Source organism: Megalobrama amblycephala, linkage group LG10, assembly GCF_018812025.1.
Source record: "Megalobrama amblycephala isolate DHTTF-2021 linkage group LG10, ASM1881202v1, whole genome shotgun sequence".
NCBI classification, from domain to species: Eukaryota; Metazoa; Chordata; class Actinopteri; order Cypriniformes; family Xenocyprididae; genus Megalobrama; species Megalobrama amblycephala.
This window is the reverse complement of record NC_063053.1, coordinates 5,920,670-5,938,304: the sequence shown is the minus strand read 5'-3', so window position 1 is coordinate 5,938,304 and position 17,635 is coordinate 5,920,670. Positions and strand designations below refer to the sequence as shown.

The 17,635-nt window shown below is 38.1% G+C and overlaps 1 protein-coding gene across 1 annotated transcript in view; it reads left to right on the top strand.

Annotated features, from left to right (window-relative positions):
- Positions 1-15,693, top strand: part of fgfr3 (fibroblast growth factor receptor 3) — a 54,273-nt gene extending 38,580 nt beyond the window's left edge. The window contains 11 exon segments of the mRNA XM_048204154.1: positions 2,289-2,464; positions 4,668-4,813; positions 4,911-5,032; positions 6,240-6,350; positions 6,440-6,630; positions 6,810-6,932; positions 8,369-8,439; positions 10,556-10,693; positions 12,374-12,479; positions 12,572-12,698; positions 12,701-15,693. Coding sequence (XP_048060111.1) covers positions 2,289-2,464; positions 4,668-4,813; positions 4,911-5,032; positions 6,240-6,350; positions 6,440-6,630; positions 6,810-6,932; positions 8,369-8,439; positions 10,556-10,693; positions 12,374-12,479; positions 12,572-12,698; positions 12,701-12,759 — 1,370 coding nt within the window. The 3' untranslated portion in view covers positions 12,760-15,693.
- The last annotated feature ends 1,942 nt before the right edge of the window (positions 15,694-17,635 follow it).

Below are 17,635 nucleotides of genomic sequence, written 5' to 3'. Positions count from 1 at the left end.
TTAAAATGTTTTTGAAATGTTTTCATTGATAATCTCTGTGGACCTTAAAGGATTAGTTCACTTCAAACTTAAAATTTCCTGCTAATTTACTCACCCCCATGTTATCCAAGATGTTTATGTCTTTCTTTCTTCAGTCGAAAAGAAATGAAGGTTTTTGAGGAAAACATTCCAGGATTTTTCTCCATATAGTGGACGTTTCAATGCAGTTTCAATGCAGGTTCAAAGGGCTCCACACGATCCTAGCTGAGGAATAAGGGTCTTGTCTAGCGAAACGATCAGTCATTTTCTAAACAAAAATAAAAATGTATATACTTTTTAACCACAAATGCTCGTCTTGCACTGCTATATGATGCGCCACACATTACGTAATCATGTTGGAAAGGTCACACGTGACGTAGGCGGAAGTACAGATCCAGTGTCTACAAAGCGAACGTGCAAACACTAAGTCAAATGACCTTTACAAAAAAAAGGTAAAACAGCGATGTTGGACGATTTTGAAGTTGGAGGAGAAAATGAGATGGAGTTTTTCACCCTACCGCGGCACTTCCGCCTACGTCACGTGTGACCTTTCCAACGTGATTTCATTGTGGCGCATCGCAGAGCTTGTGCAAGACGAGCATTTGTGGTTAAAAAAGTATATGCATTTTTTTTTTTTTTTAGAAATTGACCGATCGTTTCGCTAGACAAGACCCTTATTCCTCGTCTGGGATCATGTAGAGCTCTTTGAAGCTGCACTGAAACTGACATTTGGACCTTCAACCCACTGGTAACCGTTGAAGTCCACTATATGGAGAAAAATCCTGGAATGTTTTCCTCAAAAACCTTAATTTCTTTTCAACTGAAGAAAGAAAGGCATAAACATCTTGGATGACATGGGGGTCAGTAAATTATCAGGAAATTTTAATTCTGAAGTGAACTAATCCTTTAATCACGGCAGCCTAGTTTTTGTTCGTGTCAAATTAAATATGCCACCAGGACTAAAGTGCTCTGAGGAACAACCTGGTAGTTTGTAATTGTTTTTAGATATAAACATGACATATGCAGTCTATGAGTTTTTCCTCATAGACTGTTTCCACTCGATAACACACGCGCTCACGATGGAAGCGCTTGTCGTGTTTACTGGAGTATTTACTGATGGCACACAGTCCCAGTATCTGGGAGGCCCCGATTCATTAATTCTTACATCCTCCGCGCTCATCCTGTTATCCAGCTCTCCGTTCTGCTGCTGTAATTAAAATCGCTCGTCTCGTGTAGAGCCACTGAACTCTATCTGTGGGGCTCATCACACAAGTGCCAAATAAGCCTCCCGGAGAGAGCAGCATTATGGGATGTTTGTACCTGCATGGGGGCGCGATAGCATGTTAATTAGTTTGTAAGGTTGCTGTAAATTAACTGCAGGCTTTCTGTTTTATAACTTGGAACAAACAAACTAATGATTGACTTAAGATGATCTCTAATCGAACCATTAGTAGGGCTTGTTTTCTAAAGTTGCTCTTTGTTTTTAAAATGAAAGTCCTGAGGCTGTAGTAGTTAATGGCCAATTTATGCTGGGTTTCATGTTCTTGAAGTTGATAAACTGAATTTTATGTGTATTAGAAATAAACAGGGTCCAAAATGTACACAGGTGGACGAATTGAGAAAGTTTACCGGCCATAAATATTTCTAATTAGCCTTCAGCTGTTAACTTTATCATTTTGTTTGCGGTGGTGATTTTATATTCCACGTCACCACATTTAGCTCTAGAAAAAGGACATTTAGGCATCCCAGATAAACCTCTGATGGAAAATTTTCCACTGAGGTGTATGTCTTTGAGTCGTTGCATTGCTTACATCAGTAAGGTTCAGACTATTACAATTCAATTTAAGCCACAAATTATGTTGCAGTCCCTTATAAAACTTCACTTATTTTCTTATTAAAGCAAAACTTGACCAATTTTGCTTGCATATGGCATCTCATTTTGGATCCTAATGTCAGATAACACTAATAGAAAAGTGGGCCTTTTTAAAACGTCTCAATCAATGGCTGTCGGAAATCGCATACTCTCTTCAGTAGGTACTTCTTTTGAATAAGCAATTGCTTCTCAACCATTTAAAAAGTGCATTCCATATATAGTAGTATGAATGCGTGTCCGTATACGCTGCATCCATCATGATGTCATTGTCATGTGACCTACAGCGTCAGTCGCTTCACTAGCATTCACAACATTCATAGTTTCACCTATAGTGCAACACATTTCTCTCATAACGTCATCACACACGTCTAAACTGTGCTCTTTTGCTCTGTGTCAGCGGTGGAGATGGAGAGAGAGGATGACTACGCGGACATTCTCATCTACGTGACGGGCTGCGTGCTCTTCATCCTCACCATGGTCATCATTATCCTCTGCCGTATGCGGATGAACACGCAGAAGACTCTCCCCGCGCCGCCCGTTCAAAAACTGTCCAAATTCCCCCTCAAGAGACAGGTAACAGAAAGTAGATACAAGATTTGATCAGCTCATTTCTCTTTCTTTCTCTTTATATCCTCTCTGAATTGCCATGAATGCATCATTTTCACACTTTTGTAGTGTTTGGGCTATTTGTGTGTATGAAGACGTACTGTGGATGCCATAGACGCGATGTGGCAGAGGGATATTCATGCTCTCCCGGTGACTGCCAGTGTTTAGATCATGTTTCTCTCCTGCTGAAACTCGCTCTCTCTCAGTTGTTTTAAACATTTTAAATCGCAGCAGCTGCAGCTGAAACACTGTCTCTCTAATCTCTGTTGCTCTCTCCATCACTTCTTTTTCCCTCAAGTTATTTTCAGCAATCAAAGTCTGACAATGTCACGCTGGAATCAACTCAAGCTACATAATCGTGTTGCAGTGGGGTTTTTTTCTCTTTCTTTTCTTCAAATAGCATCTGTGTATTTTGAACTAGTTCTGATTTTAGAAAATATTGAGATATCATTGTCAGACAGCTTGATCTTCCTGCTGCTGACATACTTTCTCAGTGTCTCATGAAAGTCTACATAGATTTGCATTTCCTAAAGGAAATAGCAGTGCTTGCAAGGAACTAAAAGTACAGTCCTCCAGTTACAAGCAAACTTACGCACTTGTCGTTCTCATGACATTCATCACACTTTATTTGTTAATTCTTATGCAATGTCAGTTATAGATGGCTTAAGAGATGCAAATTGATGCAAGAAAGAAGACCAATCACAATTTGATTTGCATATTTATATTATGTTGATGCCATGGCTGTGCATGGGTAGCGCATTTTTCCTATTGTTTTCAATTGGAGCGCCGCGTTTTTAAAACGCCAGGAGCATAACGAGGCGCTAGGCGTTTTTACTGGTTGCCTCGATTTGAAGGATGTTCAACTTTGGGTAAAACGCAGCGCTCATCGCTCACTTTTTACCCAGCCGTCCACAGTGGAGGATGGGTGGGACAAATACCACACCGACCAACTGCCACATTCTGCTTGTACAACATCAACAGATGACAACAACAATAAGCATAATAATGGAACAATAATTTCAAACAAGAGCCAAAGCAAATACTTTACATTGTATCGACATTTTTATATAGAAACAATACAGAAACAATCTATATGTGAAGAGAAAAAAGTTTAAATAAAATGTTGAGAATAAATTCGTTAAATTACGAGAAAAAAAGTCAAGATAAAATGTTGAAAATAAAGTCATTAAATTACGAGAAAAAAATTGTTAAATTACGAGAACAAAGTCGTTAAATTACGAGAAAAATGTTGTTAAATTTCGAGAAAAAAGTTGAGATAAAATGTTGAGAATAAAGTCATTAAATTATGAGAAAAAACTCGTTAAATTTTGAGAAAAAAGTCGAGATAAAATGTTGAAAATAAAGTCATTAAATTACGAGAACAAAGTCGTTAAATTATGAGAAAAATGTTGTTAAATTACGAGAACAAATTCGTTAAATTACAAATTTGTTCTCATAATTTAACGACTTTTTTCTCGTAATTTAATGACTTGATTCTCATAATTTAATGAGTTTATTCTCAACATTTTATCTAGACTTTTTTCTCGAAATTTAATGACATTTTTCTCATAATTTAACGAATTTGTTCTCGTAATTTAACGACTTTTTTCTCTTAATGACTTATTCTCAACATTTTATCTTGACTTTTTTCTCGTAATTTAATGAGTTTATTCTCAACATTTTATTTCGACTTTTTTCTCAAAATTTAACGAGTTTTTTCTCAAAATTTAACAACTTTAATCTTGAGATGGTTTTATTTTTTTACTATTGTTTGGCCCTAATCCTCTTCCGTATTTATCTCTGTGCATCAAATGCAAGAAATAAAGAGGGTAGATGAGCTAGTGGCTCCCAAGCACCCATTCAGATGCAAGACAACAAGACAGCAAAACTCCAGATTGTAGCTGTGTGTGCATGGCAGCAGGGAAATGTTGCTTCACACACTCTTCTGTGGTCTATTACGTGGAGATCTGACAGTTACAAACCTTTCTCTCTCAGGAGCACTCCTCTCAGGAACAGACATTATGTTTCTGTCTGCAACACAACACTTGAGTAGATGATCTTCTTAAAATAGACATCTTGATTCTTCTTCTTCTCTCTCTCGCTCTTACTCTCACTGTCTTGTTCTCTTTCAGGGACAATAACATGCTGTTTTTATTCTTTACCCAAGCAGGTGTCCTTGGAATCGAACTCTTCCATGAATTCAAACACCCCATTGGTCCGGATCGCCCGCCTGTCATCCAGTGATGGGCCGATGCTGCCCAACGTTTCTGAGCTTGAACTGCCCTCTGATCCTAAGTGGGAATTTCCACGTACAAAGTGAGTTACAAGCTGAAGTGAACATCAAATGACCAGAGAGTTTTAATAAAGCAAATTGTTTGTTCCTTGCTCACTGCAAATGATGATTTGGTTACAGACTGACGCTGGGAAAACCATTGGGAGAGGGCTGCTTTGGGCAGGTGGTGATGGCTGAAGCCATTGGGATTGACAAAGAGAAACCCAACAAACCTCTCACTGTTGCTGTCAAGATGCTCAAAGGTGAGTATGTTCAGATGCTGTAAAGCATTGCATTATATGTAGGTTTTATGTATAACATCAGGGCTTGAAATTAACACCCGCCAACTCGCCAAATGCGGGTGGATTTCAGCAGTGGTGTGTAACGCGGTCACTCGTACTAGTCACTTTTGGCGGATTGAATTATATATATATACATTTTTCAATTGTAGTCTTTTGACAATGTAGTGTTGTCGAAAATATAGATCTTTTGATACATATCAATACTGAAATATCTGAAACGCTTCTAATACTCATTTCCGCAAAATAGATACATGATACGAGCTCGCTTTCTCTCCCTCTCATCTCTCCGTCAGCGAGTTGACGCACAAACCCGCCTCACTTACATTTGCTCCGGATGAATATTGTTGGTGTTACAAGGCTTGAATTTCGCCGTGGGGTTGCACATATTGTGCATAATTTTACTCATTCCCGCAGATTTTGTTCTCATACCTAAAGTGCACACATAAAGCCGCCTCTCAGTACTAAATTGAGTTCTTTTTCACTGCTTATCGCGCTTAAACAGCCAAATACACACTAAGTAATGTCAAAATGCCAGTCTTGTAAACAGTCAGTTATGTTTTAAGTGGACATAAACCATTGAGAAAGAAAATGCATGTGTAACAGTATATTGGATCAGTGCGTCAGGTGTTAAAGTGACAGCAGCCTAATATACCTGCTGCCAAATGTTGAGATAATAAAAAAATTGTATTATATTATCATGATGCTCTAAAAAACACAGTAGATGTGCTTAACTGTTGTTAATAATATATGCACTACCATTCACAAGTTTGGGGTCAGTAAGAATTTTTTGTTTTTAAAGAAATTAATACTTTTGTTCAGCAAGGATGCATTAAATTGATCAAAACTGACAGTAAAGATGTTTATAATGTTACAAAAGATTTCTATTTCTAATTTCTATTTGTAAAGTCTATAAATCTATTATAATTGCTGTTCTTTAGAACTTTCTGTTCATCAAAGAATCCTGAAAAAAATGTACCACAGTTTCTACAAAAATGTTAAGCAGCAAAACTGTTTTAAATATTTATAATAAGAAGAAATGTTTATTGAGCACCAAATCAGCATATTAGAATGATTTCTGAAGGATCATGTGACACTGAAGACTGGAATAATGAAAATTCAGCTTTGCATCACAATAGATTACATTTTAATTATTTTTATTTTTTTTTAGATGATGGCACAGATAAGGACCTGTCGGACCTTGTGTCTGAAATGGAGATGATGAAGATGATTGGAAAACACAAGAACATCATCAACTTGCTGGGAGCGTGCACGCAAGACGGTCAGTGTGCACACACACACACACATAAGATCACAGCTTTGATGTTTGGCTTTGATTTTTCCCACTGAATTGTTTCTGTGTTCATACAGGTCCTCTGTATGTGCTGGTGGAATATGCCTCTAAAGGGAATCTTAGGGAATACTTGCGGGCAAGAAGGCCTCCTGGGATGGACTACTCATTTGACACCTGTAAGATCCCAAACGAAACTCTGACATTTAAAGACCTGGTGTCCTGCGCCTATCAGGTCGCCAGGGGTATGGAGTACCTGGCCTCAAAGAAGGTAACACATCTACTTATCTTAGTTTGTAAACTCATTTGAATGGAAATAATTTAAGAGGCTTGTAATGTTTATAAAGTTTATAAATGCTGCCAGTTATGATTTTCCAAGTGTGTAAGTCATAGTGTGTATTTATCAGACTTGTGCATAAAGGATGGCCCTCTTTCTGTTTGTGTTGCCAGTGTATCCATAGGGACCTCGCGGCCCGGAATGTTCTGGTTACCGAGGACAACGTGATGAAGATTGCAGACTTCGGCCTGGCTAGAGACGTGCACAACATTGACTACTACAAGAAGACCACCAACGTAAGTCGACACTAATTATCAATCTCAGAATGCTTGAAGGATAGTGCTCTTGGGTGGCATTGGATTGAAGCACTGAGATGTAGTTACGCACTGTATTTTCAAACGTTAAGCCTGTAGGTGTCAAATGAGTGTGTGCAAGTTCAGGAACTTCTGAAGGTGCGTTAATGAGCAGCTTGTCATAAACAGATGAACTGTTAAATGAGGTCTGGAGTTGGTACTAAGAATGTGTGGGTATTGGCGAGGACTGGATGGTATTGAACACATCATGGTTTACCTGGCCCACTATGCATTGTAAAATGCAGTATTGGGGTGTAACTAGAGTGAATGAACAGCTCTCTCCTCCACTCTCAATACACACAACTGAAGTGCCCTTGAGCAAGGCACCTAACCCCCAATCAAAAAAAATTAATTCAGACATACTACTCAGCGCTCATAGGGCCCTATCACACACCCGGCGCAATGTGACGACAGGCGCGACGCAGGTGTTTTATGCTAGTTTCAGTCCGACGCAGTTATCATTTTCACGTCCAGTGCCCATGTTGTTTAAATAGGAAATGCACTCGCGCCCATCTGTTCACCCTTGGGCGTGCTGGTTTGAAAACAAGGTGTGTTCATGCACGTTGTTGGCGTGTTGCTATTTTGACAACTGCACCATTTACCAACAAAAACCTGGTCTAAAGTCAATGGCGCAATATATATATTTTTTATTTAAAGCACGCACAACGCACATACACTCTGCTTGTTACACAAACGCAGCAGCACACAAACATTTTTAAATATTAAAAAATAAAAGTTTTCCTCTCTGGAGAAGCGCTTAGTCTTTCCGCCATGTAAATAGCGAATCCGCCATGGTGCACCTGGCCTTTAAAGGGAATGGGAGATGAGACTCTGATTGGTTTATTGCACATTATGCCTAAAACACACCTATGTCTCATTAAGAGACAAGGTACAACCCTTTTGGACACTTTTTCCGTCGTTAAACTAGCAAAAGAGGATTCGGACATGCTGTAGGTGCACCTGCGCTTCAGACCATGCACTTAGATCGTTAAAATAGGGCCCATACTGTTTCTCGCCTACTACATAACATGGAAGTAGTTTAACTACCTTAAATTAGTTTATAGTAGCTTGTAGCAAGATCAAACAAGCTTCCTAACACTGGTAAAACAGATGGCATGTGTTGGATGAAACTGTTAGGTGTTGTGACGGCGGGTTTTAGATGTGGGGTGGGGTTGGTGAAGTATTTGGATATTCGATGGGACAGTTGGAGATTAGAGCACATTGGGGAATGGGACGATATTGATGTGAACTGCTGAAGTGTATTTATATTAGATAGGACAGTAGGAGATTAAGCTGCAGGCCTGTTGATGTTCATTGGGCGTCTGTATGTCTTGCCGGGTCAGCACCGCTGTTGTTCTGACTGATCTGTGTCCTTTCAGGGTCGTCTGCCCGTCAAATGGATGGCACCAGAAGCACTGTTCGACCGTGTCTACACGCACCAGAGTGATGTGTGAGTTTACATTGCCATGCATGCCTCTTCTTTTTTCCCCTCCATCACTTCGTGCCATCTGTTCATAAAGTTCATCAAGCGGTAAAGGAATGCATGTGAACACCATAACACTGCAACAAAAGCATCAAAGCCATCCGAGAGTGTGCCAGTGTTTCCTGCACCGGAATTCACCGGAATCGGAGGCATGAAAAAAACAACATATTTTGAATCAAATGTAATGCGTAAAAAGGGCTGAGAACTGATCAAGTCAACTGTTGTGGTGTCTTTGGTGGCTGTATTCAACTCTAAACAATACATATTCAACAATACACATAGTCTAATTCAAAAGGAGTTCTTTTAATGAATCCATCAAAAAGACTCACTAGCCTGCAAGTAATCAGCTTGAAGCAGCTAATGATTGTAATGATCCATTTAATCACTTAACTCATCAGAGCGGTTAATGAATTAATAACTTACTGACTGAGGGTCCATTTACACAACACTGTTTTCAACATTTACATGACAATGATGTTTTAGGGAAATGAAAAATGGGTTTTTAAAGTGCAAGTTTTTGAAAACGATACCGCTGTCGTCTCTGTACAAATTACAAAAACGTGAATTTGTGAAAGTGGTGATGTCATGAATCAGAATTGTCAGAATTGCGAGTTATAAAGTCAGAATTGCATGATATAAACTCTCAATTACGAGAAAAAAAGTCAGAATTGCAATTTTATAATCACACACTTCTGACTTAACTCAGAATTGCGAGTTTAAATTTCGCAATTCTGACATTTTTTTGAGATGTAAACTCGCAATCGCGTGTTATAATGTCCAATTGTGAGGGAAAAATGACTGCAGTTTTTTCTCAGAATTGCGACTTTATATCCCACAATTCTGAGAAAAGTCAGAATTGCGTGTTATAAAGTCAGAATTGTGAGATAAAGTCGCAATTACATAATTAACTTTTTTATTTTTTTATTTAGTGGCGGAAACATGCTGATTTGGTTCTCAAGAAACATTTCTTGTGATCAATGTTATCATAATATTTTTGTGGAAACCGTGATCCTTTTTCCCCCAGGATTCTTTGATGAATATAAAGACATTAAAAATATTGCAAAAGATTTCTAATTCAAATAAACAATAAATTTTGATCAATTTAATGCACCCTTGCTGAATAAAAGTATTAATTTCTTTCAAATAAAGATAAAAATCATACTAACCCCAAACTTTTGAATGCTATTTCATGAGTGTGTGTTAGCACACTAGTGTGTGTACTTGCACAGCAGGTTTTGATTAGTATGTTAGTATATTGCACACTGTCTCTCAGTAGACCGAGCACACATTCATCACACTCAGACTGGTACACAGAGCTACACTTTCCAATATGTCTAAATACACTTTAATCACAGCTGGCCTGAGACAGCAGTAATAAAATAATATCTCCCTCTGCCTATAGGCTCTACTTATCCTATGATATATGAGCAGTGAGCCTTTCGTTCACTGTGTGTGTGTGTGTGTGTGTGTGTGTGTGTGTGAGCACCACGCTGATGGTTGTAAATGAGATTTGACTCCGACATAAAGCTAATGAACGGATAGTGATATAATGACGAGCCAATTATTCAGCCCCCATAAGGCTTCTAACTGACTGTGTGTGTATGTGTGTGTGTGTGTGTATTTGGCCGGGTAGCATTAGCTGGCTCATAGCTCCTGTTGTCTCTTAGCGTGGCTAATTTGATTAGCACTGCTCAGTGGTGGCGTGGGAGGAATGGGGCCAAAACAAAAGAGCCCTGAGTTAACAGAGCAGCTTGTGATAACACACACCCACATACACATATGTGCGCACACACACTCGCTCTAGTTTAATAGACTCACGTCTCATATCACAGACATACATTATAAGCCTCAGTGAGAACCAACAAAACTCCTCTCTCACATCTGCCAAGTATCTACACCCCAGAGAGAGACAGACAGATAGAGATAGTGAGAGTATTGTTACGCCACTATTTCAAGCGTAATCAGGCCTAACAAGTGTTTAGACACTTTAGTCACTGAATTAGACTTATATTTTGCACAATACTGTAAATGTGTGATTGTTGTCCCGTATTCGCTCTGAACTGTGACCTCTCTTGCATCTCAGGTGGTCTTACGGGGTGTTATTGTGGGAGATTTTCACACTGGGCGGCTCACCGTACCCAGGTATCCCAGTGGAGGAGCTCTTTAAACTGCTGAAGGAGGGCCATCGAATGGACAAACCTGCCAACTGCACTCATGAACTGTATGTTTATGATTTTCTTTGCATTTTAATCTAGAAAAACTCTTAAAATAATGTTTTAATAGCATATGACAACCATGTACGGTAGAACGCGTAGAGCTGTATAATCTAAAGGCCCATTTACGCCAAGGACGATAACTATCACGATAACAATAATGATATAGTTTTAAAATCATTCTAAATGTAAAAGAATAGCAGAGTCCACATTACATCTATAACAATAACTGCACAGAGGAATGATATTGTGAGCTGATAACAAGCCAATCAAAATCCATCCTGCTTTAAAAAACTCATCTTGCGTATCATTTGTTGGTGTGAACGCCAATATAGTTAGCGTTATAGTTATCTTTATAGCTATCGTTCTTGGTGTGAACAGGCCTTTAGCAGATTATTTGCGATGTATTCTAGCAGAATGTTTACTGTTATATCTTGTGAATTATTTACAGGTACTCTTGAATTTAATATTGGTTTGACTTTACAAGTAACAGCTGTAATTGTTCAGATTCAGTTTAATTGAGGAACACTTACATAGACCAATTACAAGGGGGGCGAATATTTGCAGCGCCATCTCAGGCCATGCCGTAAATATCGTAATTACTATATAACAACCCAGAAATTAAACTCGACATTATGTTTCATTGGCAACACTTTAATGCCAACATTAATCTGTTTATTTGAGTAATCAATAGACAATACAACAAACAACAGTTGTTATGCAAATGATTATAAATGATAAATTATAATCAACTTATAATTTATTTAGCAGTTACTTCTAGCTACATTAAACTGTATTGTATTGTCTTTCATTTACTTTCAGATTATTATTGCATTATTAAGACATTAACAGTCAATTATAGGAATTGTTTAACAGAAATATTATGATTAACTTCATTTTACTGCTGAAGCCGCAGCCATTTTGGGTGTTTCCACATGACGTCGCAGCAGTCAGGTGGTACGAGTCTGAGCTCTCAGAAAATTCTGTTATAATAAACTAGTGCTACGAGATTGGGGATGCTTTTTGCAAGTCAGAATATTGTAATTACGGTAATTTTGACATGCCGTGGACGCACCTATGTGCACTAGCTATGTTTCCTACCAAAGTTGCGAATTTGCACGCAAAATTTGAAAACATTTGCAAATAAAGCAGTGTTTCCATCCAGTCGAAGAGAATAAAATCATCACTTCCTGATAAACTGGTGCTAAATATCGCTAAGGAAAGTAGGAGAAGCCACTGTATATAATCATTTTCATATATAATAAATTACTTAAACTGTTTGGGAATGTTCTGGGAGGGAATTATACCAAACCACTTTGACGACAAACTTTGCTCAGGCATTTCAGAACAACCAAAATAGCATTTCAGATGCTGTGCAACGAGATCAGTCCCCTGGTTAGTCAGTTATGCCGTCCCATCGCGCAAAGTCACATGATTTTTTTTTTATGCCTATGGAAGAATTTATTCGGTAAACATGTTTCCGTCCTAGTTTATGCGCACAAATTTATCCAACTCAAATGAGCGCATACGTATTTTATTATTTATGCGCATCTTCATCCAGAAGCTTTTTATGCGATATCCCAAAAAAGCACATAAAAATAGGTGGATGGAAACTTTTGCAGCACATGACACCTGTATATACTGTAGAGTAAATGCATATATTGTTTTGGATCACGTGATTTGCGCAGGTACATGATTATGCGGGAGTGCTGGCATGCCGTTCCTTCACAAAGACCCACGTTCAGACAGCTGGTGGAGGATCACGACAGGGTTCTTTCCATGACCTCCACTGACGTAAGAGCTCTGGTGCATCAAACCAAACACCTCAACTCTTATGAACCCAACTGTTAAAGCCGATTCTGATGTGTATGCGTTTGATCGTTTAGGAGTATCTGGACCTGTCGGTACCGTTCGAGCAGTACTCGCCTACCTGTCCGGACTCCAACAGCACCTGTTCCTCCGGCGACGACTCCGTGTTTGCTCACGACTCCTTGCCTGACGAGCCCTGCCTCCCTAAACATCACCACCACAGCAATGGGGTCATAAGAACATAAGGACACTCGATGGTTTGTGAGGACCTTTCGGTTTGCTGCACTGGACCGGCACGTTGCAGCAGTGCAGACGGGGCTCCTGGCTCAGTGTGGATCTCATGAAACGCTCAACGAGAAGCTTCAGACTATCCAACTGTTCACGAGTCTGAAGGATAGATTACGCTCCTGTCCTTCAGCTCCTCCTTTTCTTCCAAATCATTATTCAGCTTTTTTGTCTTCGAAAAGAGAATTCCTATTTTTGTATTCGGCCAGTTTCGTTTTTTCCTTTGCGCGACGCAGTCAGAAGGGACAAACCATTCCGTGCCTACCAAAAAAACAAACAGACAGACAAATTGCTGGACGGGATACTAAAAGAACGGATCAACGCTGTGTAACAGCACAGTTCTGAAGCGTTCTGTCACGTGTGGACAGGAAGTGTTTTTACAGCAATATCTGACTGGAGTGAGAATCAAACCCATGGCCAGTCTCTCCTCTCCACTCCTCACAAAGAACGTTTTTCATCCTTTTTTTAATAAGAAAAGAGAGAAAGGTCTCCTAGATGTGAGATTTAATTAGAAGATATATAACTGTGTGCTTTGTATGTATCTTAAAGTTTTTATTGTAAATATATAGATATAAATATGTATCATATTGCAGTCAGTAGCAGTGTACTTTAAAAACTAAAAAAAAAAAAAACAAGAAATAATGACATTTTAAGAGCAAGTGAGCATACACTGTTGAGATCATGTAAACATTTAATCTCAAAAAAGCAAAACAAAAGTTTTATTTGAATTAACATGTATATTTGTAAAGCTATTTATAGACATAAGGTTTTTAAGGGGGTCTAAAATTATAGTCGGGTTTTGGTACTGTAAACAAAGGGTTTTTCTTCTTTTAAATTTTGTAAGTTATTTACCACAGAAGTGCAAGATTTTATTTTTGCTTTTATTTTATTTTTTTCCTTCTTCCATTTCTTAGTTTACATTGACAAGAATGTATGAGAAACTAATTGGCGAAATTATGAATTCCGAAACATGAAATATCATGAAACATGAAATATGCCCGTATCTCAGTATTGAATTTCACGATAAAAGGACCGCAAGTGCTTCTGCTCTTCATGAGAAAACTGCACTGATTTTTAACTCCTGTCAGACTCACACTTCAAGCACTTTTCATCGTTTTTGTATATTAAAAATCTCCATATTTGGGCTTCCATGCATGAAACATAAGCAGATCTGTTCACCATGACAGTGTTGGTTTTCCCTGAAGATGGGCGCTGTGATCCTTTCATCCATCTCTATGATATGAAGGAGTGCTATGTGGGTAAAACCCAACATGGCATTTAGATATAGATATGGTGAAACCATATTATGAGTTTGTTGCTCTTATTTGCTCTTTTGCTAATGAATATGTATAATAAGATTGAGGTAATCCTCCGGGTCGGTATGTTTGCAAAGTGCCAAAATCTTTCTCTCTGCTCTGAGTTTTATGTTAATGAGTACAGAACCGTTATTGCTATTCAACTCTAGCGTGCATGGTTGTCAGATGAGTGTCTCTGGCCCTGCGAATCGAAGCGAAGCATTATGGGATAGCTTGGTCGTGTCTCAGGGCGTCCTCAGACAATTGCATTCAAGCAGAACGCCGGCAATAATATATAATGGGGAGAAAAAGAGGATGATTCGCTTGCTGCTAAACTACGAAAACTGTAGATTTGATACGAGATGACTGTACAGGTGCCGAGCGAAGCAGTCGCTCCCTCCTCCCGCAAAACGTTGAATTTTTGTACTTGTTAAGTGCCTGGGAGGGAGCCGAGTGGCTGGATATTGCGACATACGGTTTGAATGTACAGCCACGTCGATAAAAGATAAGCAGGGTGTTTCTTAAAACGATAAAGTCGATATTTGTACGGCACTTTGTTACCTTAATTCTCAGATTGGGTTCTCAAAGATATGGATGGCGTTGTTCTGTAATTTCTTCTTCCAGCTGAGGGACATCACGTTCTGTTGGATACAGTGTTTTGTCCGTTACGTGTCGAGTTCTTCGTTTACTGTTTGGTGTGGGATGGCAGGGCAAGCGATCGCTCTCAGCTTCCTTTTTGTGTGCAACCTGTAACCTCTGGCTCACCTCCACATCCTCCGCTCTACTACTGACAGCCCTCTTGCATTGTTTCAAACATATCAAACAATGTTGCTGGTCCTTTTCCCTCCTCGTCACAAATCGACATTATTTATTTCCTTGTATTTATGTTTTATTTTGTTTTTCTTTATCCGTTTCCTTTCATGACCTTGTCTTATTCAAAAGGCCAGCATTCCTTCATGCGTTTGCGTTTTAGGGATGGAGGTAGAGCCGAGATGCATTTAGGGGTTGAAGAAAGTTTTCAATGTTTACAATGAACATCCAGACAATGTCAAAGGACAATGTGTTTCCCCAGCACTTTTAAAGTGGCTGGATGATGAGCAATACTGGTCTGATGTCAACACTCAACTTTCATTCGACACATTTGTTCTTTTCCTCTTAAGCTCTATTTGATAGTGCCATTCAGCTCTTATTAGAATTAAGATATTAAATTAAGTTATAGATTTAAATTTGCAAATGGTTGTTATATGTCGAGTAGATTTTATATAGGTGTGTTTTTGTTTTGTTTTGTTTTGTTTTAATAGGGAGGAAAGCTTCTTTACAGTATTTTCTTACAGAAGAATTGCATTGCATTCCAGGTAGATTTCTTTCTTTACGCGGTGAGGTAACGTTTGCAGAATTAAAGTCATTCAGCATCTGCATCCCTCTCTGTTTAACAAAAGAATGGAATAGTTGACTAACAGTGTTTTGTTATTTTTCCATATCTCTTTATATGTGGAACATTCCGTTCTGTTTCAGTTGTGCCCCTTACGAGCTGTTAAACCTCTTTACACTCTATCAGTCTGTGCCTGACGGAATTATGCTGTCAATCAAAACCTTTTCAATAAACACAACAAAATGAGTGTTTGCTTGTCGCATACTTTTTAAATCAATACTTGCCACATTCACTATTTCACTTTTATTTAGCCAACAAGAGTGGGAGAGAAATTGATAAGCATATTATGACATAATCCTCAGTCATAAGTCTTGAGGAATACTAGTGATGGACCGAAATTTTGGCAACCAAAAAAAAAAAAAAAAAAATATATATATATATATATATATATATATATATATAAACAGGGCTGAGGTAACTGGGTTTCCATCCAAACGTGATGCGAATCTTTTCAAAGTTCACAAAACAAATTGAATTAGGTGCATTTCCATCAAGTTGTTTGAGCAGATGACGGTGGTATTGGTCAGTGTTGGGGGTAACACATTACAAGTAACTCAGATTACTTTTTCAAGTTACTAGTAAAGTAACACATCAATTTTTCAATTTGCAAAAAATATTTATTAAAAAATAAGTTACTTTTTCAAATAAATAACGCAAGTTACTTTTTCACATTTATTGACTGACAGCTCTCCTTAAGCTCTCCTTTACTCATCTCATTTTACATGAAAACATTCAGTATTCCTCAAAATGAATAAAAACTATTAAATGGATTCTCAAACCTGCAATGCAAACCTGTAATAATTAACTGTATTAAATTACACAAATATACTTTATGTATTTAATCTCACTTTATTAACCAATGTCTTTGCTGCTGACCTTCAGTGATCTGATTCAACCATAATAATAAACAAAAATAAAATAAGAGTGTTGAACTTAATTCTCCTGTATCCTATTCTTCTTTAATTCAGAACAGCAACACAGTTGAATTGTTTGTTTGAGCTGCGCCCTCTACTGTACAGGAGTAAACATACATTTACTTCAGCCTGAGGCTTATTCATTTCACTTTTGCCATGAAAGTGACTTTACATTTGTCAACCTTATTGTTGTTATTAAAAAACAAACAAGCAAGCCCAGGGCAGGTGAGAAAAAGTAACACAAAAGTAAAGTAACACATTACTTTCCATAAAAAGTAACTAAGTAATTAGTTACTTTTTTAGGGAGTAACAAAATATTATAATGCATTACTTTTAAAAAGTAAGTTTCCCCAACACTGGTATTGGTAACCTAGTAACCAGCAGTAAAAACACCAGTGGAAACAGCTGATTAGTCAGCTGGGTTTAATGTTTGCTACATCAGAATTTATTCGGCAAATGCGTTTCCATCTCCCAATAACCCCTTTTGGTCAAAATCCACCTCAAGTGAGCGTAAAAACTTTTTTGTGAATTAAGGGATTTTTTCCATCACTCGTTTCTGGTGTGATACTTCAAAATACGCAAAAAACAGGGTGATGGAAACAGCTAGTGATGTTTAATTAGCGCTTCTCATTTTGACTTCGGCGTCTATTTCATGCACACAACATGTCAGCAGTGTAAATGCACTTCACAGTAACCGAAAATTATGCTACAGTAACAATATATAAAAATTTCTGGCTGAAATATCGAGAGTCAGCTTGTCAGCAAAAAACTTTACTATGAATGGTTTAATTTATTGAGCTGCATATACGTCATCCCATTTACGTACTTAAAGGATTAGTTCACTTTAAAATGAAAATTAGCCCAAGCTTTACTCACCCTCAAGCCATCCTAGGTGTATATGACCTTCTTCTTTCTGATGAACACAGTCGGAGAAATATTAATAAATATCCCGACGCATCCGAGCTTTATAATGGCAGTGAACGGGACCAACGAGTATGAAGATCAAGAAAGTGTCTCCATCCATCATAAACATTCTCCACGTGACTCTGTGGGGTTAATAAAGGCCTTCTAAAGCTAAGTGATGCGTTTGTGTAAGAAAAATATCCATATTTAAAAAGTCATAAAGTAAAATATCTAGCATCAGCCTACAAAACTATGCAACAATATGGTTTTTGGCTCTCTCTTTTTAAACTAATGCATGTTAGTAGTTAAGTG